Genomic DNA, 18,999 nt, shown 5'->3' with positions numbered 1-18,999 from the left:
GTACTGCTTTGTTTCATCCATATCCATAAGCTTTCACAAAACAAGCACAAATAAAGACAAAATTATTGCTGAGTACGGAAAGAAAGCTCCATCCACGTCTGTATACCTATAACATTGAGCATAAATGGGCCCTAAAGGAATATAAGCAAGGTTAGTATTCCGTTGGATTGGATTGTAGATAGATAATATTATCATATTATTATTATTTTACAGTATAGCTTAATTATGATTATTATTATTATTATATTGCTGTTACATCATGTATTTATTGCCTTTTTCTTTCTCCCTCGCCACATATCCAATGCTCCTTACTCCAACCACCAACCTGTCCAGGATCACTGGACATATACACAGATACATATAAGCACCTCTTATACAAACATGTATCACACACACACACACACACACACACACACACACACACACATACACACTACTTAACTTAATCTAATCTTGACTCCTGGACTCATCATCATGTCATATCATCACATACATCATCATAACTGCTTTACATTGGTGTCTGTATGTCAGTCCATTACGCCTTACTTTTCTTACTCTTACTTATCCTTTGTGTATGTGAATCTTTTTGTGTGTGCGTGTGTGTGTGTGTGTGTGTTATTCCACCAATAAAGTAAAGAAGGATATGTGACTTTTCTTTGGCCAGTATATTGGAAAATATACAATATACAAATAGTACTTCCTGTGGACACTCATATTTCATTAAAAGGGAACACTACTTAAGTTAAGAACTCAAATATGTTATTTTGATGGCCTAGGAAAGTTCAATCAATATTTGTGTGAACATGAGCTATTCTCTCTCAAAACTAGAAACCAAAGAAGGCTATGATGTCATCAAGTACAGACAATGGATGGGAGCCTGATTTTATGGACCCACAGAATGATTGTTTTTCCTTTTTTTATACCCAAATTAGCTTTATTCTACTGCAGTGTTGTCAGTTCTGAAACAGAAAATGCACTAAGAAACTCAGAACATTCCCCTGGGTGCTCTCAGTGTCGTGGAAGATTTTTCACCACTCACTGTTTTATGGAGCAGCTCCAGACTTTAAACCCAGTGACATCACAAATTTGAGGTTTAGCACTCTATTTTTTGGATTAGGGAGAGAGCTGTTTATGTTAACTCATATTTTTGGACTCTCTTAGACCATAGAGATAACATGGATGAATTTTGAAAATGGGTATAGGTCCCCTTTAAATAATGATTTGTAGACTGATGTATCTATAAAGTTCTATAAAGTATTTTACTGAAGTTTTAACTTTTTTAAAGTGCATTTGCTGTATAAGAAGCTGTTATTCATGCCAGCTGGAACACCTCTGTCCACTCACAAAACATTCCTATCTCCTCCATTAAATACAGTGTTACAGACGCAGATTGATCTGCTCCTTCAGTTCAGAAATCTAAGCAAAAGAGATGGCTGAACCTGAGAAAAAACAGTGAGTGAGGTTTAAAAAAAGAGTCACGTAAGTTGAAACTCACCATGGTGTCTACATGTTTGAGAGGGAGGTCACTGCTCGGTGCCTGTTTAGAAAAGACAGAGAGGAACAGAAAGTGAGATCAATACCAAAAACACTTAATACCTCAAAAAATCACCACCATGTTATGTTGTGTTGTGTCATGTCACATCCTCTCCTCTCATACTATTTTGAAGCCACTAAGCGCCATTCTTTGCCCTAATGTGGCCTGAAGCAGAGCAGGGCTCCACCTTGAATGCGTGGGACCATCTATAATCCCTCTGTGCAAATATTTACACAAAGAGACAAGTCTGCTTCCATTAGCCAAGACCAGAGAGTCCATCCGTGGAGCTCTCTTTTTCAACGCCATATACAGCTATGGACAGAGAGAGAGGATCAGACCAACAGAGATGTAAGAGGAGAGAGAAATACGGGACAGAGAGGAGAGAAAGAGAAAAGGAGGGAGAAAGAGAAGAGAAAAATGAAAGAGAATAAGGAGTGGGTGGATGTACAGTAAGGGTCGGCTGGGGAGTATAGAAGGAGAGAGATGAAGGTAAAGAAAGAGGTTCATGGCAGAGAGCAGAAGACGAAAACATCAGAGCAACCCATGATGTCATGAGCTTGTGTGGGCTTGGCTAACCGCAGACTACCACACATGCACAGATGTTACTGACTAAATGATGCATAAAAAATTCAGTCTAAGCAGTACTGAAATCATCAGTCATATCTGTATGTAGCAGAGAGGACAGGAAATGACTATGGGCACTTTTTATTGGAGCAAAACTTTATACATGGTACATAGTATATATAGTTTACATCTTAACTGATCAGCAAGAATATATACATATATATATATATACACACACATACATATATTTTGTGATCGTTAATAAAGGATCCCTGTCTCTGTAGTTTGTCCTGGTGGACAGCATAGGTGTACACTGATCAGCCAAAACATTAAAACCACTGATAGGTGAAGTGAATAACTTTTAATGTTGTTACAATGCAATAATCTGCTGGAAAACCTTAGGTCATGTGGATGGCCCCTGACACACTCCACCCACCCAAATACCACTGCAGAACAATAACTGCCCCTCACAGCACTCCCCAATGCTGTGGCCCCCCAGCAGGAAAATGCACCATGCCATACCACAAAAACTGCACAGGAATGGCCCAAGAAACTTGACAAAGAGCTCCAGGTGTCAACCTAGCCTTCAAATTTCCCAAATCCCAGTCTGATCGAGGATTCGTGGGATGTGCTGCTACCCCAGAGGTACCCCAAATCCAAGTTGCGGCATCCTTGGATTGGACTTGGCTTTGACCTGTTGAGGCACTGACAAAGGCCCTCTGGGGGGTGTCCTGAGGTGTCTGACACCAGGGCACTGGCGGTAGATCCTTTGAGTCCTGGGGGCTGTGAGGTGGAGTACCAACACATCACGCGAATCCTCAATCAGATTGAGATCTGGACCAGGTCGATGCTTTGAGGTTATTATCACTTTCCTCAGGCCATTCCTGAACAGTTTTTGTGGTGTTGCATGGTGCATTTTCCTGCTGGGGGGCCACTGCCATTGGGGAGTAAGAAAAATTTGGACCATTCTGATAAATAGGAAAAAAAGGTTTTCAACAGGTTTATATTGCCATATCTACATTACTTTCCCAATGTTTCGGTAACAGTACTAATAACTGGGTATTGTATCGGAAGGATGTTAAAAAAAATCCCAACAATCACCAGCCTTAATGATTGGTGATATTTTGAAAGTCAAGTATGAAAAGGTTATTTTAAGCCCATGGCATTTAAAATACAAGGGTGACTTTAAGAGTACAGCCAACAACATTCTCGGAACCCATCGGCTGTATTCGGCGTCTGACTTCCGGCAGACGGCGATACAGCCACTAGGGGCAGACCCCCGATTTTTTGCCATTCCGGTTTGATTTGGGTGGAGGAGGCAAATTTCCGTTTCCGACTTCCGTTTATATGTAAGTAAATATGCTGAACCATTGCAATGGATTCAGAGTTTGCAGTGACGCCAATTATGTTCCGCCTCGTTAGTTCACCGCACGGACCATTTAACCTGGCAACAACTGCAGCCGTCTCAAACATGATTGGTCAATATCACGCGGACTACAAACAGCCTACAACCGGAAACCAGGGCTCTTCCGCACTTCTTGCGGAGGCAAGATCTCCGGGGTTTGCCTACAGACTCTACATTCACTGAATGTAGAGTCTGTATATAGAGACTAAGCCAACAATATTCTAGATTTTTATTACTGTCAATAAAATCCCATGAAAAGACTTAAAGGCACTGTATGTAAGAATGTGGCCAAAACGGTTACTGCACTCAAATTCAAAATACAGCTGCGAGTCGTGTCCGCCCCCCCTCCCCTACAGATTCGAGGTTGCTGGACAGCGGCACGCTGGACACTGATTTGTTTGCCCACAGGCGGCTGCCGTGGCAGGGCTGCGTCGCCATGTCCTTGATCTTCGGTTTTCCAGCGGACCGTTCGAGCAAGTCCGGCTTCTCTGCTGCTAACGCTGCTGCCGGGATACAGCTGAGGAGGAGCCGGCTGCTAATGCTATGTACCGGGACACTGCTAATGCTGCTTGCCGTGCTGCTGTAGCTCAGTCGTAACTGTAACTGATGCTGAGACTCTACTGACTGCGTGACTGGTAGACGGCGGTGGGTGGCGCAACAGGCCAAAACACAAATTCAAAACATAAACATGATTCGCGGACCATAAACATTTTTTTAAAATGTGAATATTCTGGCTGTACTATTGTTGTCGGTGAGATCAGTATGTTATATGAACATTATTCCTTAGTCTCTGTGACATATTAGGAGGATTTTACGACTATTTGCTTTAGATTTCTTATATATAGCTCCTTTAAAATAACCATGTGTTTATCTGTCTCTGAATATTTTGTAACTTTCCTACTCTGTGTCTGTGATTTCCTAAGCCCACTTGTTCCTCCTGGCAACATAACTCTTTATAAATGGGTCACAACCATACTGTTTAATTTTTAAAAAGGGCAAAGCAATTTCCTAAAACAGCTGTGCACTGTAGTTTTTCGCCAATATTATTCAAACAGCAGTAAATAGTGCATTTACTGGGGACTATTTCTGGCAGCAGATGAATACATATTTGTACATTAGCAAGAATTTGAAGCAGCAGGACAGTGCATATGGGCTTGAGTCAAAATAACCTACAGTGTGTGTTTTCATGGTAATAAAGGAACATGTCACTCAGTGCAACAGTGTGACTCACTGATGTGTTTTTAATAGTTTTTGGACAAGAACAGCTCTATGGAAGAGAGGAAGAAGGCATATCAGGGTTTGGATACACACAAAATACTTGTTTGAGGGATTAATTCATTGTTAAAGAGCTTTGCTGCAAAATATTGAAAATTATAATTTGTATCAAAAGAAAAAAAAAACTTTATAGTGGAGGTATTCACTGGACAGTCCTGCCCAGAGAGCTGGGCAGTGACACCAGGGATGCTCTGCAAGCTTCAGTGGAATATAAACAGTAAATGCAAAGGGTAAATTATAGTCTGGCTGTGCAGGTCCCAGAATACAGTCTAAACGCCCAGCGTAAACCACCAACCAGGGAGAGAGAGAGAGAGACTTTGGAATCATCCTAACCAGTGACATATCAACTCACAACATTTTAAAACAACCAAAGAATGAAGGAAATGGTGATTAAATTATCGATACAAAACCAAGGCAACACAGTTTGACATTTTTACTTAATGTCAGATCATTACTATCTGCTTTCTCTAGCAGTAAGTGTGTTGTTGTTTTACATCAGTGGAAGACAGAGTTGCTTCTAGGAATGAAGGAAAAGGAAACACCAGACTGAAGTTTGAGCCTTTAAGTGCAGACTGTGGATTTGCTCGGAGGTCAAATTTTGCAGCCGCAGGCATTCTCACACAAATAGGCCCTATTGTGTGTACACCCAGAAAAACACACACAGACACAAACAATTCTCACAATGATATATTCTAACATGTGCGTTTCCGTTTCATACAATTGCAGCCAGATGGCTGGAGTGTGTGTGTTGTCGTTCAGGCTTGCAACTTAGTCAGAGAGCATGAGAAAGCCTGGGAAGTTGTGTTTCAGCAAAATATTCTTCAGAGGAAGTGTTTGCAGTTTCTCTTAGCCCTCTTCAAAGGAAACATTTAGAGGGGAACTGTGGCACGGAGGCCAGTGATGGTATCACAGACATTTTTTTTTTTTCCTTAAATCAGGATATTTCTTGCAAGCTCTGCACAATAAATCTCTGTCTAATCACAAATTTAAAGCCAGGATTGGATCTTGGCTTTCACAGACTGTATATTTCATAGACTAAGATGATGAGAATTTGCTGTGTCACAGTGATGTTCAGATTCAAGGTCAAGAGGTTAATCTCCAGGGCCCAGGACTGTGTTCAGAGTCAAGCAAATAAGTGCTGCTGACCAATAGCAAACTGTCTTGTCAGTGATTTGAAGGGAACAAAGACCCGGAGTCCAAAACAGAAGAAAGTAGCCTACAGTAGTTCCCTGAGAGCAAAACGCTTGGAGAGCTATTCCGACTGACTAGTGGTGGTGTTGAGGCACAGGCAACAACTGCTCACAAACTAGCTCTGCGAGTAGTCCCTATGTCACCAAGCTTCTGACACCACCTATTTCTTGAAGATATGCAAGTGAAAAAAAAGTTTGGTTGTCTGCACATGGTTCTCAACATGGAGTTGGCTGGGCCAATGGCTAGCAGTTAACAGCATTATCAGCGTGAACAGTGCTATCAAAGGCTACAGTGCTGACAGAGCTAACTGTGTTAACCTGGTGGGGGGAAACCGGAGGGTGGACGTTACACCCTGAATCATGCAGTTCTTTATCACAGTGATACTGCAGATTTGTTAGCAGCTGACATGTGAGAACTCCTCACAGTGCACCTGAATGTATGTGGCACAAAAGCCAATGTCAGCCACACGACCAATTGTAGAGCAGACTGTTGCAGACTCTTCAAATCAGAAACACCAGTATGGTCTTTAAACATAATTACAAAAGATGCGAGAATTAAGAAGAGGGGAAAATAAATCATTGTTCTGTAGCCAAGAGCTTTGCAGCACCTGCAGGGAGAGTGAAAACACAAACCTGGCACTTTCAGTGCACTAAATATGTAAGTATACACTTCATGACTTACAAAATACACACATTCCCTTCAACTATGGACATTGCTTGGACAGTAATTCTACTGACTTAAAAGAGAGGAGGAAAAAATCCATTGCAGATGCTTGGGTTTTCTGACTCCTTGGCACATCCATAGCTCAGAGCCATGCCATTACCTTGAGCCAAGTCAGCTGAGCATCATATTGCATTTGTTCTCATGAGAGGAGCTAAATGCAGACTGTTGATCTCCCATGTGGTAGAAAAATAGTAGCAGACATAAAAATAGACAAACAGTATGATTACATTTTGCTTAAAAGGCAAACAAGCTCAGTACTTCCTGCTTCATAGCTCAGAATGAATAAATCTGGGAGGTGGCAGAGTTACTGTTGATCAATACAAGTGATAAAAGAGACTTCAATAGGTGCTTTCAGTTGCATTCTGTTACAATTTACTAATACTGCCCTCTATTTTGGACAACCTCTGCCAATGTTTTACTGAGTAAAGGTCCAGTGTGTAGGATTTAGTGGTATCTAGCAGTGAGAGTGCAGAATTGAAACGTCTCTTGTGTGCCAAGCGTGTAGGAGAACTAGCTGATGCAAAAACACGATGGGCTCTATCTAGAGCCGGTGTATGGTTTGTCCATTCTGGGCTACAACTGAAACAACATGACGGCCTCTGTAGAGGAGGGCCCACTCAACATGTAGATATTAATGGCTCATTCTAAGGTAACAAAAACACAACTCTTATTTTCAGATGATTATTCACTAAAGAAAACATGGTTATGAATATTATATGTCATTTCTGCGAATAGATGCCCCTAAGTGCTACACACTGCACCTTTACAGATAAGTTAATGGAATATTCCTGTTTATTAAACATTTTATTTTCATAGATTTTGTCATCATCAGTTATAACAGCATTAAACTCACAAAAGTAATTGCTCTGATTTGTGGACATGGCAATATGGCTAAAATAAAGCCACACAAAGCAAGAAGCATGAGAAGTCAGACAAGTTTAAACACTTTATCCATGATAAGCTGTTTTTCCATCGCAGCTTGTTTTTATATTGTCGCCTTCCTTGTGGTCCAGGAGGGGGCTATCTAAGATATCACAACCAAAACAAAAGACTCTAAGTAAGTCCTATGTTAAGAAATTGCTACACTCACATTAGACCTTTTACCTGCCCTACCTCCACCACAGCATGATCTAGCTTAGTTCAAAGTCGGTATCCTTCTATTGTCAGCGGAAGGATCGACACAGAGATGTAGTGCCAAAGTCAACAACTTGACTGTACCCAACTTAGAATTATGCCAGTCGAATCAGATTTGGCTGTTAAATACAGACATTCTACTTTTTGTTCCTTTTTTCCATACAGAGTTTAAAAGTTTGAACGGGACGTTCAGTATAACAGTGACATTCACGTAATATAGTAAACAAGCTAAGTGTGGTAACAATGATTCAGTAATGTGCAACATTTTTTTGCCATAACTAGATATCAAACAAAAGCCAGAGCCTGTATTGTATTAAGTTGTTGTGACCTGTGAATTCAGCACCTCTAAGCAAAAGGCAGAAGATAATATTATTTCAGAGCCTTACGGTGCAAAGATTCTCCTCCTCCAGGCAGCTGCTTCAGTGTCCGCGGCAGCCTGTACTGAAACGCAACATCAAAGTAAAGAGTGCTCACTCTGCAGCAAAACTGGGGACCAAAACGTCGCCAGAGGTACACTGCAAGCAATCTCAGTCGACTGTGGACTCTCTGACTGATAATGCGAATCTCCAACTTTCAGGGGAGCAGCCCTATGAACCACGCAAAAAAAATATTTGCAATTACTATTTAATTTGTTTCATTTTGTTTTGTTTTCATGAATCATATTGTTTCCTTGAGGCCATGGACCATGATCCACGACCGGGAGTTGAGTACCACTGTAGCATCCCAAGTATGATTTTAATAACTTACAGATACACTGCGTGCAATAGTCCCCCTTCCACCTTCTCCTCCCTTCTCTGTCATTCTCTCTCTCTCAAACTCACACACACACATGCACACACATGTGCATGTCCTTGTGTCCTTATGTCTCTGTCCTTGTCTCAGTCCTGACAATTGTGGTACTATAATGCATAAAGCTGACAGTTTCACCGTGCATCAAAGTGTTTACTTTGGACATTGCCATATGCCAATTCATTAGGCACTGCCCAACCCTATGCCACTGATCCACGGAACTTTATTTGGAGGTTAAAGTGAAAGTGAGTACACCCAAAATGTTACTAATAACATTTCAATGCACAAGAAATCAGTATGTGCACAACTATGGCAAGTGCAGTGGGTTAAAGCGGAAGCAGGAACTGGGTCTGTAAACTGTGAATGATGTTTGCACCAGACAGTTTTCGTGGTAGTTTCACTGTTCGCCTGCACTTTCTCTTTTAAAAGAGTTAAGCTAACATGAGGGTTTGTTTACAACCTGTCTGATCGCTCATGTTTCCTGCCCCATCTGCCATCTTCTAAATGATGTCACCAGTGTTTCCAGATCAAAGCCATTAAGCTGGTGAACACAATGTTTTTATTACCAAACAGAATGAAAGCCAAATCTATAAAAATGAGACCCAACTAGTCATTAATTTGAATTTCCCTTCACTACACTTTAAGGCTGCACATAGAGTACCCTCAAAAGTGCAATACACAGTGAATTAACAGACGAGCTATAATTACCTGCTACAGGTCTGAGTTTTGGAGCCGTCTGCTTTGTTACTTATGTTCGAGTGTCCTTATAAAATCTGTCACAGATAATGAGAGACTGTCGACGCAGCCACGTGTCTTTCTCCTATAAGTACAAGCATATCAGAGTGTGACTTTCACCCACGGCTCTTTATCGCTGCCAACACTATACCATGTGCTTTCTTTCACATGAGCACAGTGGTTCCTTTCACCAGTTTACCAAATTATAGCCCACTCTTTTAGGAAGGCAGAGGTAGTTAGCATGCTGGGAGTTTCCCCCCCCCCTTGAGTGGCGGGGATAAACGTAGCCCGAAGCAGGGCCCCTGGGGAAATGACCTAGGGCTAAATATACAGCCGTGCATCTTTAGAGCTCAAGACACAGCCCATTTAGCTCGGCCCAGCCTGCTCAGTGTGGACAGCAGAGTGGTTAAAATCACCGCTTTGGGTGTGTGAGTGTGGCTGCGTTGCTCTGTGAGAGGAAACAGACAGCATTGATTGTGAGTGTTGGAACGATTCAGTGTTTACATTCAGTCAGTGAGCTGAGCATGCAATAACTGATGTGTGTGTGAAACTGAAAGAATGACAGAAAACCCTGAAATTATTATTTATAGCTATACTGTATATGTACATGATTGTTGTGTGTGAGATCTTGTGTTTGTTGTGTGTGCTCAGGAGGAGTGAGTGCAGTGTCACTAACCACACCACACACGGGAAGCTCTGCTGTTGTTTTCAGAGTATATCCCTGTGTATATACGTGTGTGTGAGTCAGTATGAGGGTGCCACTCATCCTTTCCTCTCCCCCACCTCTCCCTCTCAGTTCACCTCCCTGCATAGCCTCGTACAGTTGTAGGATAATTCTTTGGAAACTTATTAAAAAAACACACACCATCTGGACTGGCAGCAGAGTGGCTATACGCACCAGCTCTCCTCCTATGTTTACACTGCATTTTGGACATTGGCCCACACTGAGAGCTTAGCGGTCTTAGACATGCCTCGATGTGCTTGTGTTTCAGCTAAGCTGCATGAATGATTCAGAAACTTTCATTTGCTTTGATGAGAAATGATGCAGCATTCCTTGCTGGTAATGACATGAAAAGATGAAAAGCTAAATGTGCAATTGCAAGCCATGTTAAACTAAATCACTGTCAATGGGCCTAATTTGCAGAGAATGAAACACATCCCAAGAACAGGGGAAAAAAGGTCTGAAGTAATGACATCAGGACAGGAAGTAAAACTCAAATACTAAATCTTCTTGAAAAGACTTCCCTTTGATTGTCTCTGTGTCCTCCTATTGGGAGTTTTCCCTTTCTGTCAGACACTATCCCTCAGAGTGGACAACATAGACTGACCAATGTGATACAGGACACCTGTGGAGGCTCCCGGCTTACATGTCCAATAGTGCCTTCCAGTGGGAATAAACACCAATTGCAGGCCTAGACACTAGATGACATTATGATGATTCACCTGTAGCCTTAACCCTTCACAGTAAAATTCATTCAGACATTATAACTCTCAGCTGCTGGAAACAGTAACAGCTGCTTTGTTGCTCTTGAAGCTGAAAGTAAATTTAAATTTAAAATGATGCTAATTTTTTCAATGACAGAGCTTTCTTAGTTTCTCTGCTTTTATGAAGTGAGTGAAAACCGTGAATGTTTGTTTGCCTTCAAAGTAAAAGCACAGCTGTTTGGCAAGAGCCTTAACAAATGTTTTCCCTTCTAGTGGCTGCCTAAAAAGGCAATCCTGCTTCACAAGAGCCGAAGCCAGCACCAGAGCCAATTCCTGCTTGGTTTGAAAGATGCAAAATGTAATGCTGAAAACACGATGCTTAAAAGAATACTTCAATGCAGACCATTTGTATCAGTTACTCACCATGTGCTTCCCTGAATTCATGAAGGAAATTTAATTTTTCTCACATGCCTCCATCGAGAACAGAGAATCCAAAAAAGGGCGACTATTCTTCTCGAACTGCAGTAAATGGTGACCGTGTTTGACACCAGCAAAACTTTATAAAACCATCTGTTTACAAAGCCTTACAGAACTCATGCAGTATGATCCATGTGTCATTTTTACAGTTGTATTCTTGGTACTTCTCAAACCCATGTATTTTAGCTAAAATATTATTCTTTAAAACCCGTCAGTACATACAGTCTCATCCATGACCAAGTAGTGTGTCTAGGCATGCATGCTCATTTGAGCTCTGTTCTGGTGTACTCAGGGTGCGCTGGTAGGTAGAAGTGCTTGATTTTGTAACATGTTAGCAAAAATGCATGTGTTTGGGGAGCACTGAGCATATGACTGGATAAATGAGACATGGATCATACTGCACAAGTTGTGTGAGAGTTTGTAAACAGATGTTGTGATATAATTTTGCCGGTGTTAAACGTGGCCACCTATGATTTCGTTCACCATGCAGGCATGCCAGAAAAACAAGTTTTCTTCATAAATTCTACGTAACACACAGTGAGTAACTGATACACAAATGTTAATTTTAAGGGTAAAGTATTCCCTTAAAAATGAAAGGACAAATGAATATTCATTGTCACCTGCAAAGGCTGCTGGTTCACTGTAGTAAATAATCCAAGCATTCATGCTTCCTTTTCTCTCATGCAAAATATATGTTATACACATTATGCAAAATCAGTGGTGTAAGGTAGTTAAGACAGGCCTCAGTGCTAGCTTTTGCCACAAAAATAGCTACTGTATACTGTATCTTGTCATTACATGGTCAAAAGGAAACGTTATATTGGTAAATAACGACATACATATAATCAGGCAATCATCTTTGCATATCTGTACCAAGCAAAACAATGAGCCATGGAGAACTGCCAAAAATTGCAGTTCCTCTAACGGCCACTTGAGGCTGGCTCCAGAAGCCAGTCAATCCCCACAGACCCCCATGTTAAAATGCCCAACTTTACAGCAGAAAAACATGCTTACAGCCTGACGCAAAACTGTTTTGGTCTCGATAGCCCGTTCATGATGACTGTACGGGACGTGAGTTTTTAGATATAAATTAGGGCGGGCTGCTTTGAGTGACAGACTGTCTGCTGATAGTGTCCTCAGCTCCTCAGTCAGATCCACCCCTCGCTCCTCCACAGCTCCACCCTCTCGCCCAAATATAGTCACTTCTGGCTCCAAAAAAAAAAACAAGATGGCGACTGCCAAAATACTAGACTCTAGCCTTCAGAACAGGAGTCCACAAACCAATGGGTGACTGCCTCCATTATTTTTACAGTCTAATACCTGTACATGACCACAAAGCCATACCACAAAAATAAGAATTGATTTGTTTAACTGAATGTTTTTTTTAATAGTTTTTAGTTTTTTTTTTTACAGTTTATATAGAATAAGCATATAATCTTGTTGCTACTGACATTTTTCCTGAAAAAAAGAAAAAAGACAACCATGATGGAGACCAGGTTGCATTTTTAAGGCACAAAAAGCAAATGGGACTACTATCTATTTACTGTGAGTTCTTACTTGGTCACAGTTGTATTTCTAAGGTGGCAATCTGAAAAACTTGCAAGTGCCTGTTCTTCTCTCAGCATTCTGCGGGCCCATCCATCCAATGGGCCCAAGTGCGTACACACTGTCTGCACTGTCTACATCTATGCCCCCCTGCACAATAATTATAGGTACATATTTTCCTCCCAGAAGAGAGTAACACCATCTCATAGGGCCAGATAAATAGAGGAAATCCATATCACCATTTAATGAAATAGTTTTGTGATGTTGAGATATATAACAAGGTGGCAAATGTGTACAAAATCACATGTAAAATAATCAAACTGATGTTCAATGCAACAAACTATCTTCCACTTTTAGTGTGTAAAAAAACTAATTTAGTCAGTTTTTTAGAGTCATTCATTTGGACTAATAATTTTGTAAAATCAACAATACACTATGGTCATTTTTTATAACAATACAATGCCTCTTAAAGTTGACAATAATATGAAATTATGGCCGAGCCCTACCACTTCATCAGTCTCAATAACTCACAAGCAAAATGGCACACACACACGACAATCACACAGACACACACACACAGCTGTTCCTCTCTCATGCTCCACGGTCCTTCATCTGCTGCTTTCACACAGCCATGTCCCAGAAATGTAAACATGGTGCAGAGGAAGGAGGGGCTGTTTGGGCCAGTGTGTATCGAGGGTTAGGGTTCAGGTTGGAGTGTGTATGCTTATTCCCGTTCCCACCCACCCTTGATGTAGGGGGGCTTCTAAAATGCCAGGGATCCCTTAGGACCAGAGGAGAGGAGAGTGGACGGTCCACGCTGTGGGAAAAACCCCTGAGCTGTCTGTGACCCTAAACCACCTCTGGCATCTCTGTGTTTCTCACCCCGCCTATCCCTGCTTCTACTGATACGGACCTGACTGCTCGCTCTGTTATGTAACCAAAAGCCTACTGCAACATGTGAGAGAGGAGGGACTCTCTGAAGGCATCTGCCAAGTATTTTTACTCCTTGTGCATGTGTGTGTGTGTGTGTGTGTGTGTGTGTGTGAAAAGGGTCTACTCAGTCACACCTACATGAACACACTCACCCCCTAAACAAGTCACTCTTTCTCCTCCACTATTAATATTTCAACTCTCCATATGTCCCAATATGGTAATAACACAGAAACATCATAAAAATAACCTTATGTGTGAAAATGTGAAAAGGAGTTGCGCAAGCCTTATCTAGACTACTGTACATCATCACTACAATATTTATTTTACTTTGGCCTGACTGAATTTCTCATGCATGTGAAACCCCATATGTTCTGTCCATTACAATAAGAGATATGTATGTATGCAATGTAGTTAATAACCTTAATGACACAATAGGTTGTATGTCAGTGCCTCTCAAACTGAGTCCATCTTCTGATTGGTCAGTTAGGATCCTGTTAGGTTTAGGCATGACAACAGACCAAAGCCTAGTTAAAGTATGCGGCCCACTGAATATGCGCAGTAGTGTTCCTGCACTGTCCACAATTCCCGCTTGGCTCATAGACTTTACTCTGTAATGATGTCACAGATTTTTAAATCACTATTCTTAGCTTGAGTAACGTTTTACAAATAGAAAACCACCATGGCTCACAAATTCATAACAGAAAGAGCTATAATTGACCTTGTTTGCAGTTCAAATTGTCCTGTCAACAGTTTTTCAGGCAAGTCTTTTACTATGGTCTATGGGGAAAATGCTTTTTGGGCTGCAGGGGATTTTTTGCTGCAATACCACTAGTGGCCACCGGGAAAGATTGAACGCAAGGCTGAGTGGCTTTTCTAGGCGCCTGGGCTTTACTCAGACACAATGGTGCTTTGAGCTAGGCATGCTGATGTTTAGCACGTATAACATTTATGTTCACCATTTAGTTATGTGTGTTAGCATGCTAACATTTGCTAATTTGCACTAAACACACTGGAATCTCCTAAGTTTTGGAGAGATTTGCTAAATAAACCAAATTAAAACTTTGACCCGATGATGCCATTGCATAAAAGGTGAAGGTATCACCAAAATTATTATAATTCGTCCTTTGGGGGACATGAATCTTGCTGCCAAATATTATTGCAAACTGTCCAAAAGTTGGCAAGACATGTCACTCAAAATTACAAATGCCAACCTCATGGTGGCGCCACAGGAAAAGTCAGGGGCCTGTAAATGTTTGTGCCAAATTTAGGGTCCAGATAATTCAAACTGGACCAAGGTGGTTTACCGACATTACCTTTCCTAGAGCTGTGCTTCTTAACGTACATGGCTAAAAGTTGTTGGTTACCTCAGGGAGTGATTGTTGTCAACACTGACAGATGGTCGGAATCAGCAAACCGCCAGCGTCATACTACTTCGTCTTTGGAGCTAACTGTCTCAATTTGCAGCCACAAAAGGTCCTGGTCAGTAAAACATGGGTCATTTTAGAGACTTGGGCAGACAACCAAAGCTGTTTTTTTTTTTTGCTGAGGACAGTCTCTTTTAGTTAGGCAGAAGAGCGAAGGTAAAACTGAAGCTTGGGTGGCACTAAAATATCTCACAGTAATAAGAATCAGCAAGTGCTACTTATTGGAAAAAAGATCTGAAACCACACCAAACTGTAAGGGTTGATGGTTACAAGGAGGAGGATGTTGGCATCTGATAACCGCCACTTACTAAAGTTTGGAAAGCCTGACATAACTAAGCAGGCTGAAGGTGACCACAGCCTGAACTGATGTTGCTTCATACTGTACTTTCTAACACTGGAGGGGGTTAATTACAGCTTATGGCATGCAGAGTAGTCCATTATGATGATAGGTCATAGTGAGCAGGACTTGGATTGTTTTGACTCTCTTCACGGAAGAGTATATGTTGTGTAACCCGGGTCAGGTGGGAGCGAGCTAGCGGTGCCTCGATTACTATTGGTAACACCACCACCGGGATGTTGTTGCTGCAGAGACGTGGTAGCCACCCTCTGGTGTCCAAACATGCAGCCCCAGTGAGAAGAAGGCTTCATTTTAAGCCACAAAACTCCTTTAAGACTGTTACCTATGTCAGCACCACTAGCTGTGCTGACACTGCTATGCTAGCCAAATTGGCTATTTACACCCAAGTGCTAATAGCATTTTTGGCTACGGATGGGTGCTAATAGCATCTGCCAAAAATGCATTAAAGTGACTTTCTCACTATGTTTTAGACATCAACCATTTGAGAAAATCACTCTGACCCAGTACTTCACTTACTCACTCTGTCTTTCCTCCATCTTAGCTGAAGTGGACGCCTTTAGGGAAAAAATGACCGTGATGTCTAGTCTTTCGAAAAGCACCTTTAGGTCTTATGTAATATTTAAACACTTGATAATGCTGGATTATCACATAGTACATATGAGACACTAATGCATGACGCCTGCCTATTCAATATTTAACATGGTCTTTATAGCCAACTTCGTACATTCCTGTGGAACTTGGATCATGCTGTATATTGTTACAGGATGCCCGGCTGGTGCTTGTATACACAGCGTAATACAGGGCACATCAGGGAAATATGTGTGGCTCTAAACACAGCGCTAATTGGACCACATCTAGACCATCTTTGCCCTGCAGTTACTCATTACTCAGCAATGTCCTGGCCCTGTTCCTCCACTACACAAGACCTATAAAAAAAAAGAAGCTGGATGACGTAGGTGTCAGTGGTTTCTGGTTTTCTGAGTCTGTGTGCATATCTGTGCTTGTGGGTGCATGCATACTTTATGTGTGTTTCTGGGGGGCATGTGTTCAGATGCACAGGCTACCTCAACAGAATCCCTAATATCTCTCACCCACTCCCTCCATCCCTTCATCCAGGCTTTGTGTTTGTGCAGAATGAAACCTATTCCTGGCAGAGCTGGCTCCACATGAGGGCACACCTAAGGAATGCTCCCAGCATGCTTTACAGCACGCCATGCACGTCCAAGTGCAGGGGGCTGGTTGGGGGTAGTCACTTCTGTCATCATCGCCGTTGGATGGGATCTTCCGACCACACATCATCAATTACAATAAATGGGCTGCCAGTTGGCATCACCTTCCCACAGGGGGCTGCTTCCAAATTCACTCTGTAAATTCTGTAGTTCGCAACTAGTGGGTAACTGTATTTGAATCAGGACTAAGAGGCTGCTAATTTCATAATTACAGACATTTTATTTGTACATGCTGGTGCAGTTGAGTCTTGTAACGTGCTAGTGCTTTATTTTTCTCAGTTACATCCACAGAGTGACAACAGACAATTTATCAGATTTTGTGCTGTTCCCTCTGGAGCCACACAACGCTTTACACAACCCTCTGGACATATGCAGTTGTGCTCCCTAACACCTGGGGAACAGACTTTTAGGTGTACAATTGGTGGAATTTTCCTTTAAGTCAACAAGAGGCCATTGAAGTGCCCAGAGATTTGATCATCTACAGTCTAATACGATCACACCTACTAAACCTACTAAATGGTCCGTGCAATGAATTCAGTCAACAATGTTTGATTTTATCAAGGCAGAAAATATGTTAAGTTGTTTGTAGTTTCAGATTTAGAGTGCAATTGGGATTTGTGAAGCAGTCTACACACACAGTGACTTCTTCGAATGTTGCGATCATTCCCCTCAGCTGCACGTCTGCAAATGGAACTATTTTGTAGTAAACCTTCTAGTCAGTTGTCTGAAGTCTGAAGTCAGTTGTAGTAGGCTGTGCACCCTCATGTCATCTTAACAACAGTCTGAGACAAAAGTAATGAGGTTTTGAAAGTCTTGTGATCTAAATTTAACTGCTGATCTGGCTTCTGTCATTTGGAACCAGTACATCATTTATTTTGGTTGGAGAGACTATGCCCTCCTGTTGCTTCCAATTACAAACCAATAACAATCTCAATACCAAAAAGACATAAAATGTAAAGAGTTTCATACCTTTAAATTATGTTTACAAAAGATATTAACCTTCATTTTTAAATGTAACTTTTGTTTAGGTAAGGCAATTTAGAAAATTTCTTAAGTAAATAACTGAAATAGTAAAGAGCACCTCTTCGACCAAATAAAACAGGCAGAAAATCAAAAGGCAGAAGTTGTTATTCTTCCTTTGCATGAAAATACCTGATTTTCATTTCATTCAGAATGGAACATTATCATCCGGTAATAGAGCTGTGTATTTTTTGTAGCTTGTCCCGTCTGAGTGGAATGTCTGGATTCTCAAAAGAACAAAGTTCAATTTTTTTTATCAAACATTTTTCCTGGACTAAGTTAATATATGGTCGATGCTGCAATCAGTCTGCACCTGAGAGGGGCAGTAAATCATATTGGTCTCAGTCTGTGAGCGAAGGAATTCACCAAACATGGGTCTGAGGAGAGCTGACACACACCTCAGCTGGAGTACCGCTGGTGGGAACACTCGCAGGCATGCATGCTCGCACGTCCACTCACAAACAGCATCATCCACTTCCTGTCATACAGATCCACTGCTAGAGGGGTGACAGATATTGTGCGCACAAGCAGAATGACTTACTTGTCTATCTACTTTAATAGAAACTGAACACATTACAGCAGGTCCACACCCTAACTCAGCTTTAGGGGCATGAAAGCAACCTGTGTTCAGTCCATATTTATATTATAGCTTATATTTTTCCAGTGGCCATGTTATCCATGTATTTTAGGCTACCAGACAGCATGAGCACTGTAAGCCTTGAGTCAGTTTTCTTTTTCCTCCACTGTCCTCGGCAGTAAAGGGACACCAACAAATGTTTTACACCTCAGCTCATCAGCATTTATGGGAGCAATCAGCACCTTTAATGCCGCCACAAAAGCCTCTGGGAAGACTCCTGTTGGCAAGCCAAGATAAGAGAGATAAAATGGAGGGAGATGCCCTGCAGCTTTTATTTTCTTCAGCCTTTTTTCGTTCTATTAAAAGAGATAATTGATGGGGAAGAACCGATTCTGCTTGGGTTTGCAATGACTCACTGCAAACTAAGTCAACTATGCCAAACAACTTCATAAACAAATATTTTCTTGTATACTGTCAGCCCAGTTGCCAGAGGAAAATGTTGGCAACTGGGCTGAACAGTGTGAGATTTTTACAGTATGATAACTTGACTCCGAAATAGCAGGATTTCATGCTATCAATGTACATGGTATTAAAGAGTTATTATTATCAGTTACAATAAAGCAATAAAAACAAAAGGTTATTGTTTTGCTAAAAAAAAGTT

The 18,999-nt window shown here is 41.4% G+C and overlaps 1 protein-coding gene across 10 annotated transcripts in view; it reads right to left on the bottom strand.

Annotated features, from left to right (window-relative positions):
* The window catches only part of tns1b (tensin 1b), a 229,803-nt gene that overhangs the window by 73,203 nt on the left and 137,601 nt on the right, over nt 1-18,999 (bottom strand). For all 10 annotated transcript variants that reach the window (XM_050048049.1, XM_050048047.1, XM_050048053.1 and 7 more), the window contains one exon: nt 1,496-1,537. In XM_050048049.1, coding sequence (XP_049904006.1) covers nt 1,496-1,537 — 42 coding nt within the window. The remainder of the gene's footprint in view (nt 1-1,495; nt 1,538-18,999) is intronic.

Source organism: Epinephelus moara, chromosome 7 (assembly GCF_006386435.1).
Source record: "Epinephelus moara isolate mb chromosome 7, YSFRI_EMoa_1.0, whole genome shotgun sequence".
NCBI lineage: Eukaryota > Metazoa > Chordata > Actinopteri > Perciformes > Serranidae > Epinephelus > Epinephelus moara.
The sequence above is the reverse complement of the archived record's forward strand: the minus strand, read 5'-3'. Positions and strand labels throughout refer to the sequence as shown.